We start from the raw sequence: 23,321 nt of genomic DNA, 5'->3' as shown, positions 1-23,321 counted from the left end.
GTTATGTACAGTGCAGTAAACAGAGTTACTGATGCCATCTCAAAAATGAAAGGGAACCCCCGTTCCATAAAAGTATAGGGATAACACACTATTTTTACATTAACGCCTTAGTGCTGAGATCTTGACAATCACCAAAAAGCAGTGAAACATAGAGCCATCAATCAGCATTTGTATTATTACTTCTGAAATATTGTAAAAATAACACTGGATGTTTGTGAAAGTTGCTAAAAGCCAGTAAATTCTATGTTAAAACTGTGACCCTCTGATTTACATCATTTAGCTGTGCCTTGTGATTATAGCACATATGTTATGTCAAGTCGGAGTACAGAACTTTGACTCTCCTGACCTCTGTTAGTTTAGCAATCTTAACTTTGTCTCAGCATTTTGTAATATTGAATGACATATGTTTCATTTGTTTGATTTTATTTTTGAGAGGGTTTTATTTGGTTTGTTTTTATTTTGTTTTTGGACTTTTGTTTTTATTAAAATTTAACCAAAGATGATCCTTCATGGGAGTTTGTAATAGGTGTATCTTTTAGGATTGTTGTTTCTAGGACCCTAATCCTGTAAAAGATTTCTGGACTAGGACATAACTTGAACTGTGTTATTCATAGCCAGTTATGATGTCTGTGCCTCCAACTGGTTATAACATTAGTCAGAAGTCATATCATGTGGGCAGGACCTAAGTCAATACCGATGATAGTATGCAAAACAGGACTTGGTTGAGAAACAAGAGCAGACACAGCAACATTGGTGCTATGACCTCAGTGTCTATGTAATATAGGAAACCTATTAAATTTAACACCGAAAAAAGATCCACAAATTTGATATTAGGACTTCATACACTGATGATGAAATACTATCCAGTACAAAGGGCAAAACCCCTCTAGCTAAAGGCTTGAATGAAAGCTCAGTGTTCAAATGGCCTCATTGGGATCCTCTTCAAAGGGGAATTTAACCTTAACCAACAAAACGTTTAAGATAATGTTGTTTCTGAATAAATTCCAAGTGTGTTGCTTAATTATACAAGAAGGTTTATATTTTCTAGTCAACCTGCCCCTCGTTCTTGATTCAGTCACTGATGACAAATTTTTGTGTTTGTGACATCAGAATTATTGACACTATAATTACAGTTACATTCATTGTTGTACTAGTAATTAATGAACCAGCCAGTAGAAGGAGGTTGATTGGAAAAGAGATGTTTTTCTCTCCCAAAAGTATCTTGATAATCAACAATAATTAGACAGGAAATACAGAAAACGTATGTGAAAATTTAAAAGCTTTCGGCCTTCATATACTAAGGGACTTTAGTCACAGCCACAGACCTGGTCCTAACAAAAATGCACACACAATGGTTCAAAACTGCAGTCAGGCTATTTGTCTGGCTATGCCGAAAGAATGACAGGAGACATTAGATATGGGTTTAATCAGGCCACAACTTTATTATTGACAGATGTCTGGGACTAACCCGGCTGATAAAAATGTGTACAGTGCAGGTGCAAAATTTATGTTCCTCCAGCAGATTTACTGCCGGGACCGTACCAATTCCAGGGGTGGAATTTATCTATTTATCTGTGTTCTTCCAGCAGTTCCCTTGCCAGGACCTTATCACTTCCAGTCAGCTCCGGGGGGCGGCTCTCACTAGCTCCCCGCCCCTGCCCTTTTCGTCCAGGTCCCTCCAGCAGTTCCCTTGCCGGGAACTTACTGACCATGCCCCCGCGCAGGAGGGGTTAAAGTGGACTATAATGATGTGGGGTTGGCCCCCTGCTGTACCAGTCATAGGAATCCCCAACTGCCCACGGCTTGCTCAATTACCAAGCACCTCTCCTTAATTCCTTTTCCAAGCCATTTTTTCATTCTTTTGTGCCTTAATTTATGGAGTACCTACACTGAAACATCCGCTATACACTTAAATAAAAAGTTGTGACATATGGCCTACCGCCTGTCATGCTATGCATGAACCGAGCCTACCTGAACCTGCGGTGAGGAAGGCGAAAAAACCCCCACTGCACCTGGCCAATATGCTGGTAAGGGAAAAATTCCTTCCCAGCCCCGCTTAGTGGGGCGGCTAGCTTAATGCCCACATCAGATATAGCTAAACACCCGGCATATTTGTGATCTAATTAGGGAGGGAGGATGGGTGCTGCCTGGCCTGTTCTGAGTCAAGAGGGAGGGGCCAAGCCCAACTGACCTTTTAAACCGCACATTCCTATGTGGTGAGTCATTTACCACACGGACTGCTTTTTCCAGCAGATCTATGTCTTCCCTTCTCCCCCAAGCCAGAAAGTATTGCCTTCTTCTCCCGGCCAGCCAGACAAACTCCTCCCTGCTTAAGTGCAGGGCTGTGATCATATAAGCTTGTAAATAGAGATCTAGGTGCCTAACTTTAGGTATCCAATTCTGAAAAAGTTGGCCTAAAAAAGTGTTGCATATAATTGAATAGTTATGATATATTACCACTCAAGTGACCATGATTGTTTATGATAGATGATTAGCACTTTGCATATCAAATTACTATATAATTGTCACAGACATTAGTACTTTTAAAATAAGTACCAGGGTAGCTTATGATTTAATATCATTCTTCATCACACTAGAAGATATGTAAAACATTTTTTCTTGACTTAATTTAGTTTTTTGAACTTTTAAACACTTTTCAAAAGTTGTCATCACTGTTCCATATACTGGTAGGAGAGCTGGCTATAAAAGGATGACTAATTCACCTTCGCATAAAGACCAAGCATATCACATCATCTTGCATTGCCACCTATTTCAGAGAGAAATCTCTCTTGCTTAAAAAAAAGTGTGATATGACATTTTACAATATGAACCTATAAAGTGTTGATGCTATATGTACCAAGGAAATCTATTTCCATCTTTTATTACATAAGCATAATAAAAATGTTATACAAGCTTGTCATCATGTAGCAGGGGTGAAATTTGTTGCTCAAAAATGTTATAATTATTGTGCTTCTCCAGAAAAACTGTGATCAAGTAAAATGCACTATATTGGAAAGAACAATGTTTATAGTTTAATCTCAACTTTTGCAGTGATAGCTTTCCCATCCCCAAGGTGTGACTTTAAGCCCTTCAATAGTGTACCCAGTGATGAGGTTAGAAATTGGAATGTCTGGGATTCAAATCCTGGCTAAATAGCAAGAATGTTACTATTGGACTGTAGTTTAACTTTCAGATATGGTTTGTATAATATAAGGATGATACTCCAGACACCTCTGTGAATGCTAGACTGTTTTGAGAGTTCATCCCTTGACTCAATTTAGATGCAGGTACATGTCTCTTGGCGAGACAGTCAGTTGCTTAATTGTCAATTCTATGGAGATTAGAATGGAATTGGTTGGCATTTTTGTAGCAAAAAATTGAAATGTAGCAATCATATAAAATCATCTGTAATGAAAAATCTTAGCTGTCAACTGTGGTGATGTGGTCTTTCCTGTGTAATTTTGTTGTCTGTTCCAGTAGGCTTGTATTGTTATACATGGAGTTTGCACAGTTTTTGTTAGATATCTGACCTCTGTTCCATATTACTCTTATCATCATGGGCGCCGTTTTTGTCCTTTGCCCCCAACAGACTTCCTCTGTAGTAAGCATCTATCAAAGTCTTTTACTGGAAGGAGAGACCAGAAGAGGCTCCAAAGTTGTTACTGCTATTCCAGCTGTTAACAGTGTTGTTAGTTATAAAAATAATGGCACATTTCAATTAAGCAAAAACCAAACTAGCTTATGCTTTTCTATCAAGCACACACCATATGCCAATTCTTTCCTTCCACATAGAACCATTAAAGAACTCTTGGCTACTGGTAAAAGGGACTGTCCATGAATTCCAATTTTCTCACTCTCCTTCTACTGGCAGTTTGTTGGCTTCTATGTTGTTTGACCCATTCACTTAGCAACTCAGTTCTCCCTTCCCCATCACCCTGCCTGATAGGTACATCCAAAATATGGTGCAATACACTTGTGATCAAACTAGTACTCACTTTACCTAAGACAAAAAACAGCTATTGAATTAATAGATGTCTGATGTTGATACCACGAGGATGTCACTGAGGTAGAAAAAAAGCTGGAGCTTCACTTTGAGCTGCAAGTGAACATGGAAGCGTTTAATGCTATGTAGCTGGGACAACAGAACCCAATGTTTCTGGTTGTCATAACCGATGGAAACTATAACCAGAGCATTCATCCCTGAAAAATACTTAATAGATATATTCATTCAAACTTACTTTGTATCAGCATGCACTGCTTACAAAGCTAATTGTCATTAAATTCCATTCAGTGTTTACATTGTAGTGCACTCGGCTGGAGTAAGCATGGCTAGAACAATACTAACATGTAAACATGCAAATAATAGCAGGGTTTTTCATATGGCAAATAGAGACATAAGACGCACATAACTACATGCTAACACGAATTCACGACAAAAATGTGATACCTGGTGGAATGTACAGACTGTTTAGCCCTGGAGGCAAGTTTATAGAACAACTATAAAATCTCACCATAATATAGACAAAGTAAGCTAAGGGTTCTTATTTACAAAGAGTTGAAATTGTGTCTAGTATTCCTAGTCCAAAATATGTCAAAGATAAACAGAACTGTTCAGACAGCCCACAATCCACACATGTATTAGACCTTGTAGCATTCCCATAGCTACCCTCATACATTGCTAATGTCTGCCAAGTAGGTAGAAACTACTCCAGGAAATATCTTCCGAAGCTTGGTATCCAGGCCCTTGGACAGCTGTCCAAGGATGTGAGAAAAGGAAGTAAAACAAGATATCTAGGTATTCTGTTTTTAATTACATAACCTAACAGAATAAAACCCAAAACATTCACACAATGATTCTGATTCTCCTAGGACATCATTGTGGGGGGAAAAAAGGAGCTTTTTGACCAAGCCCAGCTGTAGTCTACAAAGGCAAATCCCTCAATGCTATCTCTCTCTCTATCTCACTGTTGACTCATTTACTTACATGGCATTCATCATTGTTATATCTAAGCATCTTCCATTGAGGTGACAATCTGCTCATATGGTGTATGAAGTCAAGTTACTGAACATTAAATTGATATGGAACATAAAGAAACATTATGTAAAATAAAAATGTATTTTAGTGTTTTTTTTCCTGAAAAATAATCCAATTGTCTTAATTTCTGAAAAATATCCTGCACATTTTCATTCTTTTTGGGTGACCTAAAATTTAAATGAATGTTATTACCCACAGAACGTCATTTTCCATTAAGGTTTACCACATGTTCACCTGCCCCCCAACAGCAGGTCATATCTTCTAATTTATTTATTACTGTTATTATTGCTCTCTGCTTTCCTCCTGCTTTCAATCCTTTTTTAGAACTATCTGCCCCAAACTCTATATATTTTAGACTTAAATGCAGGTTATTCTTGCCAGCATTGGAAGAAGTATATCAGCTTATCTAGAGATATAAATCTAAATTCAAAGCTGCAAGAAAACTGAGTCAAGGGGCTCTGAGCACAAGTAGAGTAAAAATCAGTTCCTTTGCTGAGCACATTTCTTTAGTAAATTGACTTATGCAGTTATCATCTCAGAGATGCATGACTATCACTCAGAGACCTTGCCAGATGAATGGCAAAGAGAAGGTTTTAAATTTCTAAAGCTGTGTTTATAAAATTGCAAAATTAGTACCACTACTCCACACCTAATCATAGACATGAATGAAACCATTGTCCAATTTGATATCATATCTGAAACTATAGTCAACTCTTTAGGTCCTGTATGTCAATCAAAACTATTGACTATGAAAAGCTCATCTTTCCCACTGTCTTCATGGATATATAAGTTGATAGTGAGCAGTTGATATACCTAATATTCAAATATAAAGCACTGCCAAAGGGCAGGATCCTGTTATTGCTGCCATGTGGACAAAGAGATTGTGAAAACTAAATGATAAAGAACTGGGTAAATTAGTCTGGTCTTTTAGGTCTCAGTTCAGCAAAGCACATAATGATGTGTTTAACACTGTGCATGTACTAATGTTCCATTACTGTCAAGAATGTGCTTAACTTCTTTGCTGAGATGGGATGGACTTAGGCATATGGTTAAAGTTATGCATATGTTTAAGAATTTTGCTGCATTGGGCCTGTACAAAACAGGTTTTAAACAGACAGTATGGGCATTTTTCATGCTAATTTACATTTTAAGAGATAGCTGGCCATGGAATTATTCCTAGAGCACTATTAAATTTGCTGCAGCTTCTAGGCATTCTTGTAAATAATCCTTTTTATGGCTTTCCAGAAGCCCTGCTTGATTAATTAGCTGGCTTGGGAAAATCTAGTTTTATTCCAACAGGATGACAGAAGTGAGATTCTAGCACTTATTTGGGTATATTTCCACGTGCATAGAAATTCTCTCTGTTTTTATATAAGCAGGCTTTTCTTCCTCCCTCTTTTTTAGTTTGCAAAGAATAATACAAGGTTTAAAGAAAGCAAGTTTTGTGTGTGTGTGTGCACGTGCGCACATAGGCACACAAGGAAACAACTAGGGGCCTTATCCTGGAAGGTTCTGAATCCCTTCCTTAAAAAGAATGGGTATTCTGAATGCTGTAATTGGCAAGGAAGATGACGTTCTGTGAAGGAACTTGAAGATTAGAGATCTGAGTAAGAACTCCACATAAAAGTGACACGGAAAGCCCACCACCTTAGCTGAGGCTGAAAAAAATGTTGTTTACAAAGCACACACACACACACACAAGACTGGATAATTATTTTTGAAGGCTTTGAGTGACAATGTCATACTAGGCTTGAATACTACAGAAAGAGTGAATTTTCTTTATTTGTCTTTCTCTGATTTTTAATATTTATTGAAAGCGTTGTATTAAAATACTTTTTGAGTGTTACTTTGTATATGGAATCTCTTACCCAGAAAGACTGACATGGAGTTCCAAAAATGATGAGATATTGTCTGTGGCACATCTATCAAATGTATCATTTCTGCTTAATTTTCTTGACTGTAGTGGCTAGGTGGATACGAAAAGGGAAAAATGAATAAGGAAGAAAGAGTTTGATGGCTGTTGTATTTGTTTTTTGTTTTTGCCAATTGGCCTTGGTAGGTTGAATTTTTTTTTTAAGATTAGTGAATGAAATGATTTGAAAACTTTGCAACTTACAATCTATTTGAGAGTAATAAATCCAATAAATGTAAATAATAAGTGAAATCCTGGCTCCATTGGCATCAGTGGCAAAACTCCAATTGACCTCAAAGAAGCCAATGTGTAATACAGCTTGCTCTGACAACAATGTGTAGAAAGACGATTTGTTTTAAATCTAGATTTCTTAATTAAAATGGGAAATAAAAGTGAGCACGTGAATGATTGTAGAACTGAATATTATTTTCAAGAAACACAGTAATGTGATTTATATTTCATTTAATATATATTACCTAAATAACACTTATTCTGGTACTTAACTTTTATTGGGATGATTTTATGCATAGAATGGTATGTATTACTCACATGTTTTCTTCTGTTCTCTCCAACGTCTTTGACTATAAGACTTGCCTTTAAGGTTTATACTGGGACAAAAAGTTAAATAAGTACTCTCTGGTAAAAGCATATTTGCACATATGTTGTCAAAAGCCTGAATATAAATTCTTAGTAGTGGAACCAAAATACATTGTTAAAGATTGTTAGCAAAGTGCAATATTTGATTAAGTGGGTATGATTAATTAAATAAGCAAATGAATTTTAATAGGATCATTAGCGTGCATGTTTATGAACACATCTCCGTACAATGTATAATTTTACAGGTGATTTCCTCCCATGTTCCATAGCATTCAAAATTAAATTGTCTTGCATAACAGTACAACATTTAGTGCTCTCCACAACAGAGGTTTGTCATTTAATTGAATCTAATCTTTTTCAATAACAAGGAAATAAAGCCATTTGCAAGTCCTGGATTTACGCTGCTATCCACCACAAACTCAATTCTAACTTTTTTTTTTAATTTCAATCATCACAATTAAAACAAAGCCAGAAACTCTAAGTTCCAGAATCTGCCACCCCTTACTCACACTAAGTAATATCTTAATAACTTTAAGTGGGCTACTCATGAGATAATGTGCTGCACAATGACCCTGATCGAGCAGATTTAAGCCACATTTTTAACTTTAATCACATAAGTAGTCCCATTGACTCCAGTGGGATTACTTATGTATTTATAGTTAAGAATATGCTTAAGTGCATCCTATATCAGGGCCAATTTTAGTAAGGATGCAGAATCAGGCCTTAAATAAATGGGTACAGTGCATTCAAAACATTCACTGTACCAAAAATCTGAAATAGTGAATGCAGAAAAATACTTGGAGGCAGATATCTTCCAACAAATTTTTTGCGAGCACAATTTGTAAAGCAAAAGAGTACTATTAATAGAGAAAACAATTTCATGTTGGGACAACATGAATACTTTTGGAATTAAAAATATGTACTCTTTTACTTGGAAAAAAATATTTGCTACTCCTGCTCATGCAGCAGTTCAGCTGTTGGGATTAAGATAACTCAGCTTGCATTCTCTTTAGCCTGTCTGTACTCTAAATGCTATGCTCAGTGACAGCTGCTGCTATTTTAGTTGGTCAAACATACATATTTTGGAGACCAGAGAAAGCAAGAAACCTTGTAGATCGCAGGAGAGAAAAGGCACTTGTATTTTAATTGGTGGATAGAGTTTTTGAGTGAGTTATTACTATCATGATAAAGAGATAGTAGGATGAGCATGTAGATTTAATCTGTTCCTGTCCATAGCAATCATAGTTTTCTGAGTTTTGTTATATCAAGATATCTCTATTAACTGTATTACAGGGTATTTGCAGACAATTTCAAAAGTGTCAGATGATCCAGATGATCCTCTTTTGTTAAGACGTATCACTTGTGCTAGCCATTTACAACCCACACTTTGCTTCTCTACAGAGGAAAAAGGACACTAAACTATCTAAACTCGTACATGCCACAAGAGGCCACAACAGTGGTTCCCTTAACTCACCCAACAATATTGTTAATTTATCCAGCTATACTCTTAGCCCGGCAGAAGAGTCTGTCCTATCTTGGGGCCTGACTTTCTGCCCCACCGCCCCCACAATCACGATACAGTTTGCAGTGACCTAGAATCCTACTTTTGACGTCTCTGACTCAGGGAATATTTCCAACACACCACTGAACAGCATACTAACCCACAGAAACCTTCCTACCAACGCTACCAAAAAAAAAAAAAAGAAGGATTCTGTGTGGACTCCTCCTGAAGGTCGAAACAACAGACTGGACTTCTACATAGAGTGCTTCTGCCTACGTGCACAGACTGAAATTGTGGAAAAGCAGCATCACTTGCCCCATAACCTCAGCCGTGCAGAACACAACGCCATCCACAGCCTCAGAAACAACTCTGACATCATAATCAAAAAGGCTGACAAAGGAGGTGCTGTTGTCATGAATAGGTCAGAATATGAACGAGAAGCTGCTAGGCAACTCTCTGACACCACATTGTACAGGCCATTACCCTCTGATCCCACTGAGGGTTACCAAAAGAAACTACACCATCTACTCAAGAAACTCCCTGAAGACACACAGGAACAAATCTACACAGACACACCCTTAGAGCCCCGACCAGGGGTATTCTGGGTATTGGGGTATCTGCTCCCAAGATCCATAAACCAGGAAATTCTGGATGCCCCATCATCTCAGGCATTGGCACCCTGACAACAGGATTGTCTGGCTATGTAGACTCTCTCCTCAGGCCCTACGCTTCCAACACTCCCAGCTATCTTCGAGACACCACTGACTTCCTGAGGAAACTACAATCCATCGGTGATCTTCCTGATAACACCATCCTGGCCACTATGGATTAGAAGCTCTCTACACCAACATTCCACACAAAGATGGACTACAAGTTGTCAGAAACAGTATCCCCGATAATGTCACGGCAAACCTGGTGGCTGAACTTTGTGACTTTGTCCTCACCCACAACTATTTCAGATTTGGCGACAATTTATACCTTTAAGTCAGCTGCACTGCTATGGGTACCTGCATGGCCCCACAGTCTGCCAACATTTTTATGTCTGACTTAGAACAATGCTTCCTAAGCTCTAATCCCCTAACGCCCTTACTCTACTTGCACTACATTGATGACATCTTCATCATCTGGACCCATGGGAAAGAGGCCCTTGAGGAATTCCACCAGGATTTAAACGATTTCCATCCCACCGTCAACCTCAGCCTGGACCAGTCCATACAAAAGATCCACTTCCTGGACACTACAGTGCAAATAAGCAATGGTCGTATAAACACCACCCTATACCAGAAACCTACTGACCGCTATACTTACCTACATGCCTCCATCTTTCATGCAGACCACATCACACAATCCATTGTCTACAGCCAAGCTCTACGATACAACTGCATTTGCTCCAATCCCTCAGACAGAGACAAACACCTTCAGGATCTCTATCAAGCATTCTTAAAACTACAATACCCACCTGCTGAAGTGAAGAAACAGATTGACGGAGCCAGAAAGGTACCCAGAAGTCACCTACTACCGGACAGGCCCAACAAAGAAAGTAACAGAATGCCACTAGCCGTCACCTTCAGCCCCCAACTAAAACCCCTCCAACGCATTATAAGGATCTACAAGCTATCCTGAAGGATGATCCCTCACTCCACAGACCTTGGGAGACAGGCCAGTCCTTGCTTACAGACAGCCCCCCAACCTGAAGCAAATACTCACCAGCAACTACACACCACACAACAAAAACACTAACCCAGGAACCTATCCCTGCAACAAACCCCGTTGCCAACTCTGTCTGCATATCTATTCAAGGGACACCATCATAAGACCTAATCACATCAGACACACCATCAGGGGCTCGTTCACCTGCACATCTACCAATGTGATATATGCCATCATGTGCCAGCAATGCCACTCTGCCATGTACAATGGCCAAACCGGACAATCTCTACGCAAAAGAATAAATGGACACAAATCAGACATCAAGAATTATAACATTCAAAAACCAGTCGGAGAACACTTCAATCTCCCTGGACACTCAATTACAGACCTAAAAGTGGCAATTCTTCAACAAAAAAACTTCTAAAACAGACTCCAACGAGAAACTGCAGAACTGGTATTAATTTGCAAACTGGACACCATCAAATTAGGCCTGAATAAAGAGTGGGAGTGGATGGGTCACTACGAAAACTAATTTCCCCATACTAATTTTCCCCTACTATTACTCATGCCTTCTTGTCAGTTGTTTGAAACAGGCCACCCCATTTACATTGGCCTCATTACCACTACAAAAGTGATTTTTCCTCCCTTGGTATTCTACTGTTGAGAATAACCCACTTCCACTTTAATTGAATTGTCTCTTTAGCACTGACCCCCCACTTGGTAAGGCAACTCCCATCTGTTCATGTACTGAGTATATATACCGGCCTACTGTTTTTTTCTACTCAATGCATCTGATGAGGTGGGTTTTAGCCCACGAAAGCTTATGTCCAAATAAATCTGTTAGTCTCTAAGGTGCCACAAATACTCCTCATTGTTTTTGCTGATACAGACTAACACACCTACCACGCTGAAACCATACATTAAAGTAGTACCAACTAGCTCATTTAGAGTTAATGTATGCAACACTATAACTGAGGTTTCTATACATCCACAAAAAATCACTCTGATCTAATGTTTAAAAAAAAGGGCCTAGAGAAATCTGTACTTTTTACTTAAACAAATTCAATTTACTGTGTATCTTCACTTACCTCGAAGCCAGGACAGCTATTATACATAATTTCTTTCTTCCAGGATTTGTAGCTAGTAAAGTAGGAGGAGATGTGCAGATAGTAAGCTCGGGTGGTTTCTTACTGAGAGTAGCTTCTAAAAAGTTGCAGATGAGCAAAAACAGTTAGAAATTTAATTTGCAAATACTTTTACATACATCAAAAACAGCTTGGAGCTTTTTAAATTTAAATTTTTAAAACCACTGAAATTGCAAATCCCATATCAGCATACAAGACTATGAATATTAAAAGTATCATTATTAATAAAGCTGTCAAATTACTAGGAGTGGCAGTTCAGCCATCAGCACATGCTCCTGCACCAATCTGGAGGTGTCAGAGATATAGATCATTTTAGTGAGCTCCAACTCCACATTCAACAGGAAATGTCAGAGCTATTTTACCAATGCAGATTGGAAAAAGCAAAAAGCACTGGTGCTATCTAGATATCCTCAACTGATTCTCTAGCTAGCTAGACTCTCAAGCTGTGAACCAGAAATATAAAAAGAGAAGCAGCTTCCCTTTTTCAAGGAAGCTGATATAACTTCCACTATTGTTTCTCTTTGTTTCACCTAGCTAAGCAACATTACCCTTTGTCTTGTCTTTTGAGGCTTGGGCTGCCAGGTCTCAGCCATGCCTGAATCTCAGCTTGATGCTGGAAGAGATGAGCAACTTCACCATCAGGGTAATGAAATAGAAATAGAGCTGAGCCTTATCAGTGTACTAAAGGCACCATAGCTCATATCACCTCAATTGATAATCTGCACAGGAAACAGGAGTAACAGAATATAATCTATAGTAACCCTCAGAAAGAAAGAACAGAGCTATTCAAGAACAACTTTGTGCATCCCTGCCATAGTCCACAGGCATTTCAATAATATCAAAGGTATAATAGTCAAAAAAAAAATTGCACGGTTATCTGACTTCCATTCATTACAAGAGGACCAGTGCAGTCTCTGTACCATACTGTAAACCCAGATTATGACAGGGGTCAAGACTCCAGGGCCTGCTTTAACTAATCACAACCTCCTCAGTAATATTCACTAAAAAATCCTTCCTTTGGAAAATTATTTCACATTCTAGTAAATATTTGTTAAGGGTTAATTAATCAGAAGGATGACTAACAATTTATCAATACAACTCTAATTGAAACTACATACACATTGCTAATACACCATGGAGTGTCTTTGACTATTTTCCCATGAAGGCCTTTTCTTTTCTTTTCAAATGAATGCTAACCATTCATTTGGCTGGAAATCTGGAAAATGTGTTCAGGGTTAAAATGCGTATTTGTCTGTGAAATACAACTGCATTAAAAAAAACAGTCCTTGCATGCATTGTGTGTGTTGAAAGCTAAAGCATTTTACACATCATAAGCAGAGCAGCAACTTTGGAGTAGTTCCAGCAGAGAAACATTTCTTGTTAAGCTGAGTGAGCCATGCAAAAGCCAACTGAGGTCTATTGAAATAAAAATTCAGAAGAGTGAGAGAGGTAGATCTGTTTTCTTCTGTTCTCCCAGATGTTAGCAACTTGGCCTAACTAATTTTGTATGGATATTACTCTAATTATTGAAAGCTCTTCACCTCTTTCTGAATGGATTTTTAAAACATTTCTTTACAAGGCTCTGGCTCTAATCCTCAGGCCAGAATCTGAACAGTCATTTTTAAACATCCCAACAGCCAAAGAGCAGAAAACCCTTGAGCTGTTAAAGACATTTTGAACAGTAATATTTTCTCAAAGCAAAGAGGGTAGAAGCTGTCATGTGAATTCATAACTGTTGGCAGCAAAGTGATGCCCATTTCAGTTAAATGTCCTCATGTTTTCTTCGAAGAAGCTTGTCATATTAATGGATTTTCAGAATCTGTTCAGGTTTGCTTAAAAGAAACCTGTTGAACTTTAATATTAATGACTCAAAATATTGTAATAAACAAATGATAATGTGAGTTGGTTCATCACAATGAAACATGGCATGACTGGACTGTCATGTGGAGTGGTAGTGGTGTCAGCTTTGTGTATGGGCAGGGGCTCCTAGTTTCCATACCACTGACCCATTCATGGATTTTGAGGACACCTCCCTGGCCCACTTATATTGTGCATCCCAGGCATACATAACCATTTGCATCTGTTTGCTTTGCCCCACCTCCCCTTCCCTGGTATTGTTCTGTTTTTCCCTTTCCTGTTTTTTACTGCTAGATTTCCCATTATGCTCTGAATTTCAGCCACCTCCCTTTTAAAGCTCTTCCCTCATTGCAATGGGGGAGAGGAATTACCTTCCTGGAAGTACACAGGAGGTTTGGCTAGGGAGATTGATAGTTATTTATTGCAACTGTAGTAAGTGCCCAGTGCAAGTTAATTGAGGTAGCAGGAGGGCCAGATTTGCTGCTGCAGTCCAAGGCAATATCAGGGTGATATCGAGCTGGATTCTTGCTGCACATTGCCTGGAAAGGTGAGGGCTACGCTGTCTGGTGCAGAAAGAGACTTCCCTCCCTTAAACCCACATTCCACACATGAGGATATGGCGCTTGCTTGGTGCTGATCATGAGTTAGATTTCGCATGAACAGGCGAGGGATAGTCTCATGTTAAGAATTTACTTTTGTTTGTTTGGGAATTGTTCTGAACTTAATCTAATGGGTAGCTTGTGTGGGAAGGAGACAGCTGTTTGTTTTCCCTAGTACTGTTACTTTAATTTATGCTAATTAAAGTTGCAGACACAACTTTACCAAATCTCTATACTGTGTGTCCTATTCTCTCTGGGCCAATAAATGGAAACAATTTTTCCCATAGCATTTCTGTTGTTACCATTGCAGACTGATTTACGTTTAAACAAGGTTTCACCTCGCTCTCTGTCATTGGGATGCAGTTCATTTGCAAACAAAAGAGTCCTTCAGAGCTGTCTAATCTAATTCATCTAATCTAATTTTATCTCTCAACCTAGATTTTTATACATCACCCTTCAGCATGGAATCTGAGCATGAGTTCTGTCTCCACTCTCTGCCTTATTCCTTTTCCTTTGCATTTCAGTTAGAATGCACCAGTGTTACTTCAGTTTGCAACTGTGTTTACTGAAAATATGGTGGAAAGACAAACAGGAATTCTGCTTCATAATTTCATTTGCAACAAACAGATCAAAGAAAGAGGAGCCATGCTCAGCAATAACTTTTAGGCTTTGTGTTTTTAACAAGCTCAATGCAAAAGGGACCTTGTCCAAGACATAAAAATAGGGACATACACTCCTCAGTATACTGAGAGCTCTCTAGACTGCTCTGATACCAGATTCAGTGTTCAGTCTGTTTTGCATTCCACTACTCAGTCTGTGCAGATTAGAGGGAGCACTGAAGTAGTGGACCAGATATCAGAGCAACATGAAGATCTTTGAACACAGTGGGAGGTGTGAAGTGCTGCTTGGATTGGATACACACTGTCTCTGGAATCCTGGGCCCTTCCGTGAATATAAGTTCTGAATATTGTCATTGCTTAGCTGGTTCCAACTTCTCTACACTTTTTCCTTACACAGTCTCTTCCCCTTCACCGATTTAAAAAACCATAATATTTAAAAGGCTCTTCACAGGGGTAGTGAGAGTTGGCATCCACTTCTGGAGACAAGTCCTTTGTTCAGATCTATGCTGCTCTGAAAGCTGAGAAGACTGAAAAGAAGACTGTAGAGGGGTGGAAGGAAGGATAAATGACCAGTATGTTTTCCAGCCTGTAAAGAACTGATAGGGAAAAAGGTCAGCCAGTAGCTACTATGTAGACCCTCACAGCTACTATTCTGGCCTCAGGAGCAGGTGATTGGTGTGATTGATGTGGTTCTGTCCAGCAGGACTCCCTCTGAACCTGCAATTATTCTAGGGCCTTTGAAATTTGCTGTGTTGTTAAAGGCAGGTTTTTAAAATTCCAAAAGGATGGCTCATTTGCAAAATTCCCCAATAATTTTGCTTCATACATTCCACGGCAAGAATATTTGGCAAATTTTTGTGGTGGATTTCCCAGAAGTCTGAACTAACTTTCTACTGAACATGTCAGCCTTTTGATGAGTTGGGATACACAAACATTTTTGGCTTCTGTGTCCTTGTGTGGCATTTTCTTGTCAAAACTGTGGCCAAATGTTCTTGGCTGCCCTTGTCTCATTTGGTCAATAATTATCATTATATGGAAAGTTTAAGCTTTTTTTTTTTTTCATTTTAAAAATTGTAATTAAAAAAATCTGAAAAGTATATGAAAGTCCTATTAAGTGTATGACTTAATTAGGAGACCACATCATTCAGAGGGTTGTTAACGAAAGATGAATCTTTTCCCATCTAAATCATTGGGCTTAAGAAAGGTCAATAGTTACTGAAAATCATAACAAGATGATGACTGTTCAGTGGATTAATAGAAATGAGTTGGTGGTCTGAATCCAGGAGTTTACATCATAACCTCAACCAGCACAAGTAGCACTATTTGGCAATCTCAGCAGAAACACCAAAGATGGATTGGGCATGGAGACTTATGAGATTTGAGGCTCCCTGAAGAGGGTGGGGAAGTTTACAGTGCCAATACCTGTACTTTACCTGTAATCAAATGCAGGATTTCCATTTCCAGGCTGTAAAATCAGCATTAAGTTCACTTCCAAAAGGTCTGGCAAAACCCATAGGAAGGAAGGAGATCCAAATTTAAGCCTCTGGGTCTGAAACTCCCTGGGTTTGTTTGGTGTCTCAAGAAGATACAATACAAATTAATCCCACACTGATCTCAAACTCTTGCAATACCTATGTGATTTAAAGTAAGTTAGGAATGTGAGTGGAAAATTTGACTGAATTTTCTTGTGGCTGTAGGTCAATGCCTTGCATTGGTTAGTTGTTGCTTTTTGTCTGTTCTGTATGGAGCTGAGGGTAGAACTGTTATTAGATAATAAGAAAACTGCTGAGTTTTTTTCTGTCCAAAAAGTAACTACTCTTGCACTATTTATTTATTTTGAAGCTTCCTTGGAACCTTCAGTAAGTTACTTGCATCACTAAAGCCAGTCATTTAAAAAAAAAGGTCTTTGATATAAATGACATAACCCTTAGCAAAAATCCATGCTATTAGAATGACCTACTAGAAAGGGAAGAGGAAGTATGATTTATTGTTATTACAAGTCATCATAAAATTTTAAAAGTTATTGATCTGAAAATCACTCAGATCATTACAAATGTTTATTATATGTCAACGTTAAAAATAAAGGTAGGCAGTAGTAATGCCCTATAAATAAAATTCACATATAAAAAATGGAACACTAAATATAATTTAAAAAATTCTGTGATTCAGATTAGGCTGAGACTCGTTGCTAGTACTTTAGCTTTTGTGTTCAATCTTCTAATGATTTTCTGTTGATTCCATTGTTTATATATTCGTTGTTTTTCTCTGAACTATTTATCTATAAAAAATAAATGACAAAAGAAAACAAGTCCTGTTTGTAATGCCCGCAGTACCACCATGGATGGTGCACTGGCTTTTGTTTGAAATTATTAATGTTGGCAGCTGTTTTCTCTTTATTGAATGCATAATTCTGATAGAAGTCTGAGAAATTTGGGTACCTGACAGAGCAAACTAGATTTTGCAATGTCACTGTTACAAAGAAAACTATGCTTTATTTTCTGTTTAGTCTCTCTTCAGTGCACTCTTGGGAGGACAGGTTTTACTACCTTTACCCCTTTCTGGGTACAACCCTGCAATCCTACCTCTCTTAGATTGAATCTCTGTGCTACAGACCCCCAGTTTCCCAACTGTGTTAACCCAACAGGCTCAATTGTTTCAGAGTAACTGCCGTGTTAGTCTGTATTCGCAAAAAGAAAAGGAGTACTTGTGGCACCTTAGAGACTAACTGATTTATTTGAGCATAAGCTTTCGTAAGCTACAGCTCACTTCATCAGATGCATACTGTGGAAAATACAGAAGATGTTTGTTTTTATACACACAAATCATGAAAAAATGGGTGTTGTGATAAAACTACAAACATCTTCTGTATTTTCCACAGTATGCATCCGATGAAGTGAGCTGTAGCTCACGAAAGCTTATGCTCAAATAAATTGGTTAGTCTCTAAGATGCCACAAGTACTCCTTTTCTTTTTGTGAATACAGACTAACACGGCTGTTACTCTGAAACTTAATCTTATTAGAATTCATCAGTCTCACACTGTGTCATACAAACTACTTGTCATGAGATTCTGTAGCCTTTTTCCATGAGGCAGCAAGCAAATGTGATATGTCTATGACAAATGTGAAGAACTATAATATAACCATTTCTGTAGAGACAGACCCGCTTGCAGAACTCACAGGTGCTAAACATAACACTATAGTATGGGACAATCTTGAACAGATTGGCTGTGAGTCCAAACCAGAGTCCGAGCATGCCCTTGGTCTTCACAGTTCACCTAAAGCAGTCAACCATGCCAGAAAAACGGACATTATAGATAAAACTTCTGAAGTAGAATTAAAAAATCAAAGAGTTTATGATAAAAATGTTATATGTGTAAAAATGGATTGACATTTATTAAACATTGTTGCTGAATCACATGGGCAAGCGTTGCTCTTTAAGTAGTGCTATCTGGTATACATTTATACCAGCTGAGGATCTACCCCTTGGTTTAAATTTAGTGTATCCATATGTGTTACCCTGGGTTTAGAGAGGACAGCTGTTATGTCAGTTTAATTTCCAGTAAAAGCTCTGATTCTGAGCAAATCAATCTACAGATTTTTCCACTCTGTTGTTACACAGTTGGCATGAACTGAATCATTTGAAGTGTCTTCATAGCCACTCAGCAAGGATTGATGGGAAAGTGGAAGGATTTAAAGATTATAGTTTTCAAAGACAGGCTAGGAAAATTTTTGAAGGTGACTTTTCTTAGACCAACCTAGATTTTTTTTTCTTTTCTCTTAAGAAAATATGGTTGTCATTTTTTTAATAAAAATGATTTTTTTTTTAAATTAGGCTATGTTGCATACACATTGTCCCTTCCTCAGAAACAAACTAGAGTTCTGATCTGGCCTGCATTTCAAAATCCTGGGTACATTGATAGAGAGGTTGTAAAATGAAACCTGAAAAGGAAAGCTGACTTCGTCTCTGCGTTTTTGTAAAAATTGCCAAATAGCATTTGTATAATACACTGCGCTATATGGAAAAAATTGAATTAGCTATGTGCACTCTTCACAATGTGACAACGTGATGTGATATGACTGGTTTACTGTAACAAGAGGAGGAATTTAGCAAAGTAGTAGGCCAGTTGGGCGAATTATCAATTTATTCTGTCATTTGGTGATAGCTACAAGGAAACTGGTTGGAGGTCAATTTACCTTTTCTACTGCATAAAAGATCATGTGAATCAGTCCCAATAATCCTAAGATTATTAAGTGCATGTCCGCTTGTCTACCAATTTGCAATTATATTCCATTTGTTCAGCATGGGAGGTTTTTGTTTATTTGTGGTCTTGGGTGGCTAGACTATAAGATATCACTTAGCCAACTCCAAGAAATTTTACTAATTTGTGGAGAAGGGAGGAGACAGGACAGATCTCTTCTGTTAGTTCTGCATTCTTGAAAGCCCCTCAGATGCCATACCAGTAAATTCTTGTCTGTGAAAGCAGATTAATATATCAGGCCAAATTCTCTATTGACTTAAACACTGTTCAACTCCATTGTCTGCAAATGGATACTGATGTCAATTCACAGGATGTAAGTCAATGCAGAATTTGGCCCACTGCACATAGGGAGATATTCTGACTTGTGAGGGATCTTAAGTGATTCCTGTGCTTAGGCTAAGCAAAAAAAAAAAAAAAAAAAAAAAAAAGCTTAAACTTTACAGACATCTGTTTTCTTAACAAGAAAAATAGATTAGTTGACGGTCAAGGTTAAAAGTAAAGACATGCCAGAGCAGCACCATTGGAAAGCTAGCTTTGCTAATCCATTTAAATCTTTCAAGGACTACAGTTCCTTGTCAGAGTCAGTGGAAATGTGATAGTTATAGAAAAGATTTTTATTAAAGTTGTACACTTATTAGAACCAGCATCTTTATGCTGTGAGTATAACTGAAAGAAATATATAATGCTAGTGTGGCTGTTTTTCCCCTCAACACAGAAAGTTGTTGTAAGTGGCTTTTCAATTCAATGGCATACAGTACTAGCAAATGTATCAGAGGACAGGGTGTAGCAATATGCCACATGTTTAGAAATCTGGTTTACAGTGAACAAATCCAGTGAGTTGAAACTTGTGTTTTATTAAGGCATAAGAAACTGGCTAATTTCCAAATGGTTATTCCATGGGGGGCCAGTTAATTTCCTAAGAGAGAAGCTAGGAACACTGTGCTAGAAAGAAGGGAGGGTTCCTAGCTCTTGGGAGGTGAAATGGATCATAACTTATGCTGGAATAAATTATTGCTGCTACAAAGTCTCCTCCTGTCCTTCCTCTGGCCTGGCCTGGCCTCTTAATGTGACCCATCTACCCATTCTGCCAAATCCTTCTCTTGGCCTAGAAATCAGGAGTGGGAGATAGGTTGCACTGGGGTGTCATGCTAGGAACAGGAAAAATCGATCATGAAATTCAGAGTTGCTCTGTGCTGGGAGGATGGGTCAGTTGATGAGAGTAAGCATTCCAGGAGTATGAGACTGCTGTTCCATTGAAGAAGGGGTGTTCTGGTGTGCAGTCATGAGGTTGGAAATTGTTAAAAAGGTAGGAGAAGGAGACAGCATATTTGTGGTGGGTGGAGGAACTGAAGGAAAGTCAATTTGTCAGTCCCTCTGAGATTGCAGAATACTGAAGACAGGAACAGTCATCTTTAGTGCTCTAAGAATTAGGTTCATTTTTATTTCAGTTTGTTTAATTATGTTTATATCCCCCATGAAACAAACTTTCTATTCTCCAGAAGATCTAATATTTTTGGAAGGAGCTAAAATGTGCCCATCTAAAATTCCAGATTGTTAGGGAGTCCAGATCATTAGGGAGTTACGGGCACTGCTTCTAACTAATATATTTGCCACTTTTATTTAAGGTCCAGTTGAAAAGTGAAGAATCCAAAACATTTGCAATGAAGATACTGAAGAAACGTCACATAGTGGACACAAGACAGCAGGAGCACATACGCTCAGAGAAGCAGATAATGCAGGGGGCTCACTCAGACTTCATTGTGAGGTACTGTCACTACACCTTATAAACTCATTTCACGTTGAGAATGTTCCAATCTTGCTATTGTTTCTTATAAAATTGTAGCGTGTTATGGAATTGGTCATGAATTGTCCCACAAGCACTATAGGTAAAACACCTTTTGATTGTAGTTTGTCTCTGTCAAGGAACTCTGCAAATATGGCACCATAGTGTTCCATGTTTATTGTCTCTCAATGAGTTGACAAGTCTGCTCGGTATTTTTAACTCTCAGCCCTGCAAACTCAACCTAGATTCTGGAAGTCAAGCTGTACTCTTTCTGGATCATGCAGCAACAGCAGTAGTAGAGACTCAACAATATTCAGCAAGTCTTTTGATTATGCACATGCCAAAACAGAATCTAGCTGTAACAGAAAATTATCCCTTAGTCTTATTGGCTCACCAAGAGTAAAAAGCAGTAACACCAAATTTGATCAGAAAGATAAGCAGATGTGACTCTGAATGTGTAACAAGAGGCCATAGTCACTTTTCTGATCATAATCACACTTATATTATCTGACACGGAGCATCCCTTAAAATTGTGAATATTTGGGGGGAAAACAGGATGGTGAGATGCTCCCTTATGTATTCAAGATTATTGTAAGAGCCTTGGACAGTTGAAAAATCTGACATTCAATAAATATTGCCAAAGTATTGGCAATATTCTTTAACAAATTAGGTAAATTAATAAAACTATCACCCAAATCATTCTCTCTGTGGTAAAATCCATACACAGGTCTGTGGGGGATGAACTCTCCAGGAGGACACCCTTACAGAGATCCCCCCCCCCCACACACACACACATGCTGCAACACCCTACCGAAACCTGGCAGATACCCTGATTCATGTGCCTTTGCACCAGCTCTGGCCTTTGGCAGAACCCCCACTCCTTTGCAGCTCAATTCCACTGGAGATGGGGGCTCAGCAGAAAAGATAATATAGCATGGGGCTTTATTGTTTACCCAGGTAAACTCCACAGAGCTGGAGCAGAGATGATGTGTCCCTAACATACTCACTTCTCCCCAGCTGTCTAATCTCATTTTCTACCTCTGTGCAGACCTTGGATGGCAGAAGGGCCTCTAAGAGGTTTAAAAGAAGAGGGAACAGGAGGCTGCTAAGTCTTACTTTCACTCTGGAGGAAGAAGAGCTGCACACAAAAGATTTCTCTGTGCCTGGATCTAGACCTATAAGAGTAGCAAATACTGTCTCCTAGTATTGAGATGAAATGGAACAATAACTTTGCCAGGGAGTTACCTGTATATTTCTGATGAGTAGTGGTTTATTTTCCTGTACTCTACATTAGACATCAGACAAAGAGAAATGTTTTCTAGTATCTTATCTTACATGAGCATTAAATTACACAGGCTTGAAATGAAAATTGTATATATATACATTTTATTAGGGATTGAAGCACCATCTGTTATAGCCTTTGTAATATGTTTATTTCAACCTCATGCTTGATTCATTTGCCACAGCAATTGCTTTATTAAGTAAACAGAGTGGCACTATGTAATGCTTCAATTATCTTACACTTTGCTTTTCTTTCATATCTGATCCATAAAAATGCTTCAGTTATCTAGATTTGAGATAGCACTGAAATTGCAAGTACTCCTTATAGACTATTACAGCATACAAATTATTTTCTAAAGTTTTTAATGTGCCACTGTCTGAATCAATATACTAATGTAATGAAAGGTGCCATTATATAACAGAGCTACAGAATATGTCCACTAAAAACATAAAGGATATTTTAACATAATTGAAAGAGAACATATTCTTAAGATGAGGAGCCTGATCCTGCAAACTTTTACATGACTAGTACCATTGACCTCAATAGCTAATGAAATATATTCTAATCAACTTTTTCCCTTCTTTTTGTGTGTAAGTAATGCTTATGTAAGATAAACAGAAATACTTTCCAGTATCTTATCTTAAGGTCTATGCAGAATACTGGAAAAGAAAGCACTAAAATAAGGCTGCTCATGTAATGAACCATTTGCAAGACTGCTATAAGGATGGATAAACCTAAAGATGTTAAAATTGATCAGAAACTGTTTAGATAGGTTTATGCTACATACTTATGGTGGCATGTAGAGTATATACTCAGTAGCCCCCCCACCCCCAGCATGGGTATAAATATCAGAGTAGCTGGTGAGAAAAGTAAAGAGATGCCCAGGTACATGCCCTCCATGGCTTTCTACTTCCCCAAGTCATGCCTCCCATCTACATTGCTATTTTTAGCAATATATTGTCCTGTTGCTGGATCCTTTCCAAGATCTTAACCATAATAAGTAGTTAATTAAATTACTCTAATTTTGACTAACTATACAAGTTTGTACTGAAGCCTAATAAGTGTCAAAATAAGGTGCAAA

At 38.2% G+C, this 23,321-nt stretch overlaps 1 protein-coding gene across 5 annotated transcripts in view; it reads left to right on the top strand.

Annotated features, from left to right (window-relative positions):
• Positions 1–23,321, top strand: part of PRKG1 (protein kinase cGMP-dependent 1) — an 855,891-nt gene that overhangs the window by 807,211 nt on the left and 25,359 nt on the right. For all 5 annotated transcript variants that reach the window (XM_007071587.4, XM_007071586.4, XM_043551314.1 and 2 more), the window contains one exon: positions 20,801–20,940. In XM_007071587.4, coding sequence (XP_007071649.1) covers positions 20,801–20,940 — 140 coding nt within the window. The remainder of the gene's footprint in view (positions 1–20,800; positions 20,941–23,321) is intronic.

Source organism: Chelonia mydas, chromosome 7 (genome assembly GCF_015237465.2).
Source record: "Chelonia mydas isolate rCheMyd1 chromosome 7, rCheMyd1.pri.v2, whole genome shotgun sequence".
Taxonomy (NCBI): Eukaryota; Metazoa; Chordata; order Testudines; family Cheloniidae; genus Chelonia; species Chelonia mydas.
This window is presented reverse-complemented; position numbering and strand designations above follow the sequence as displayed.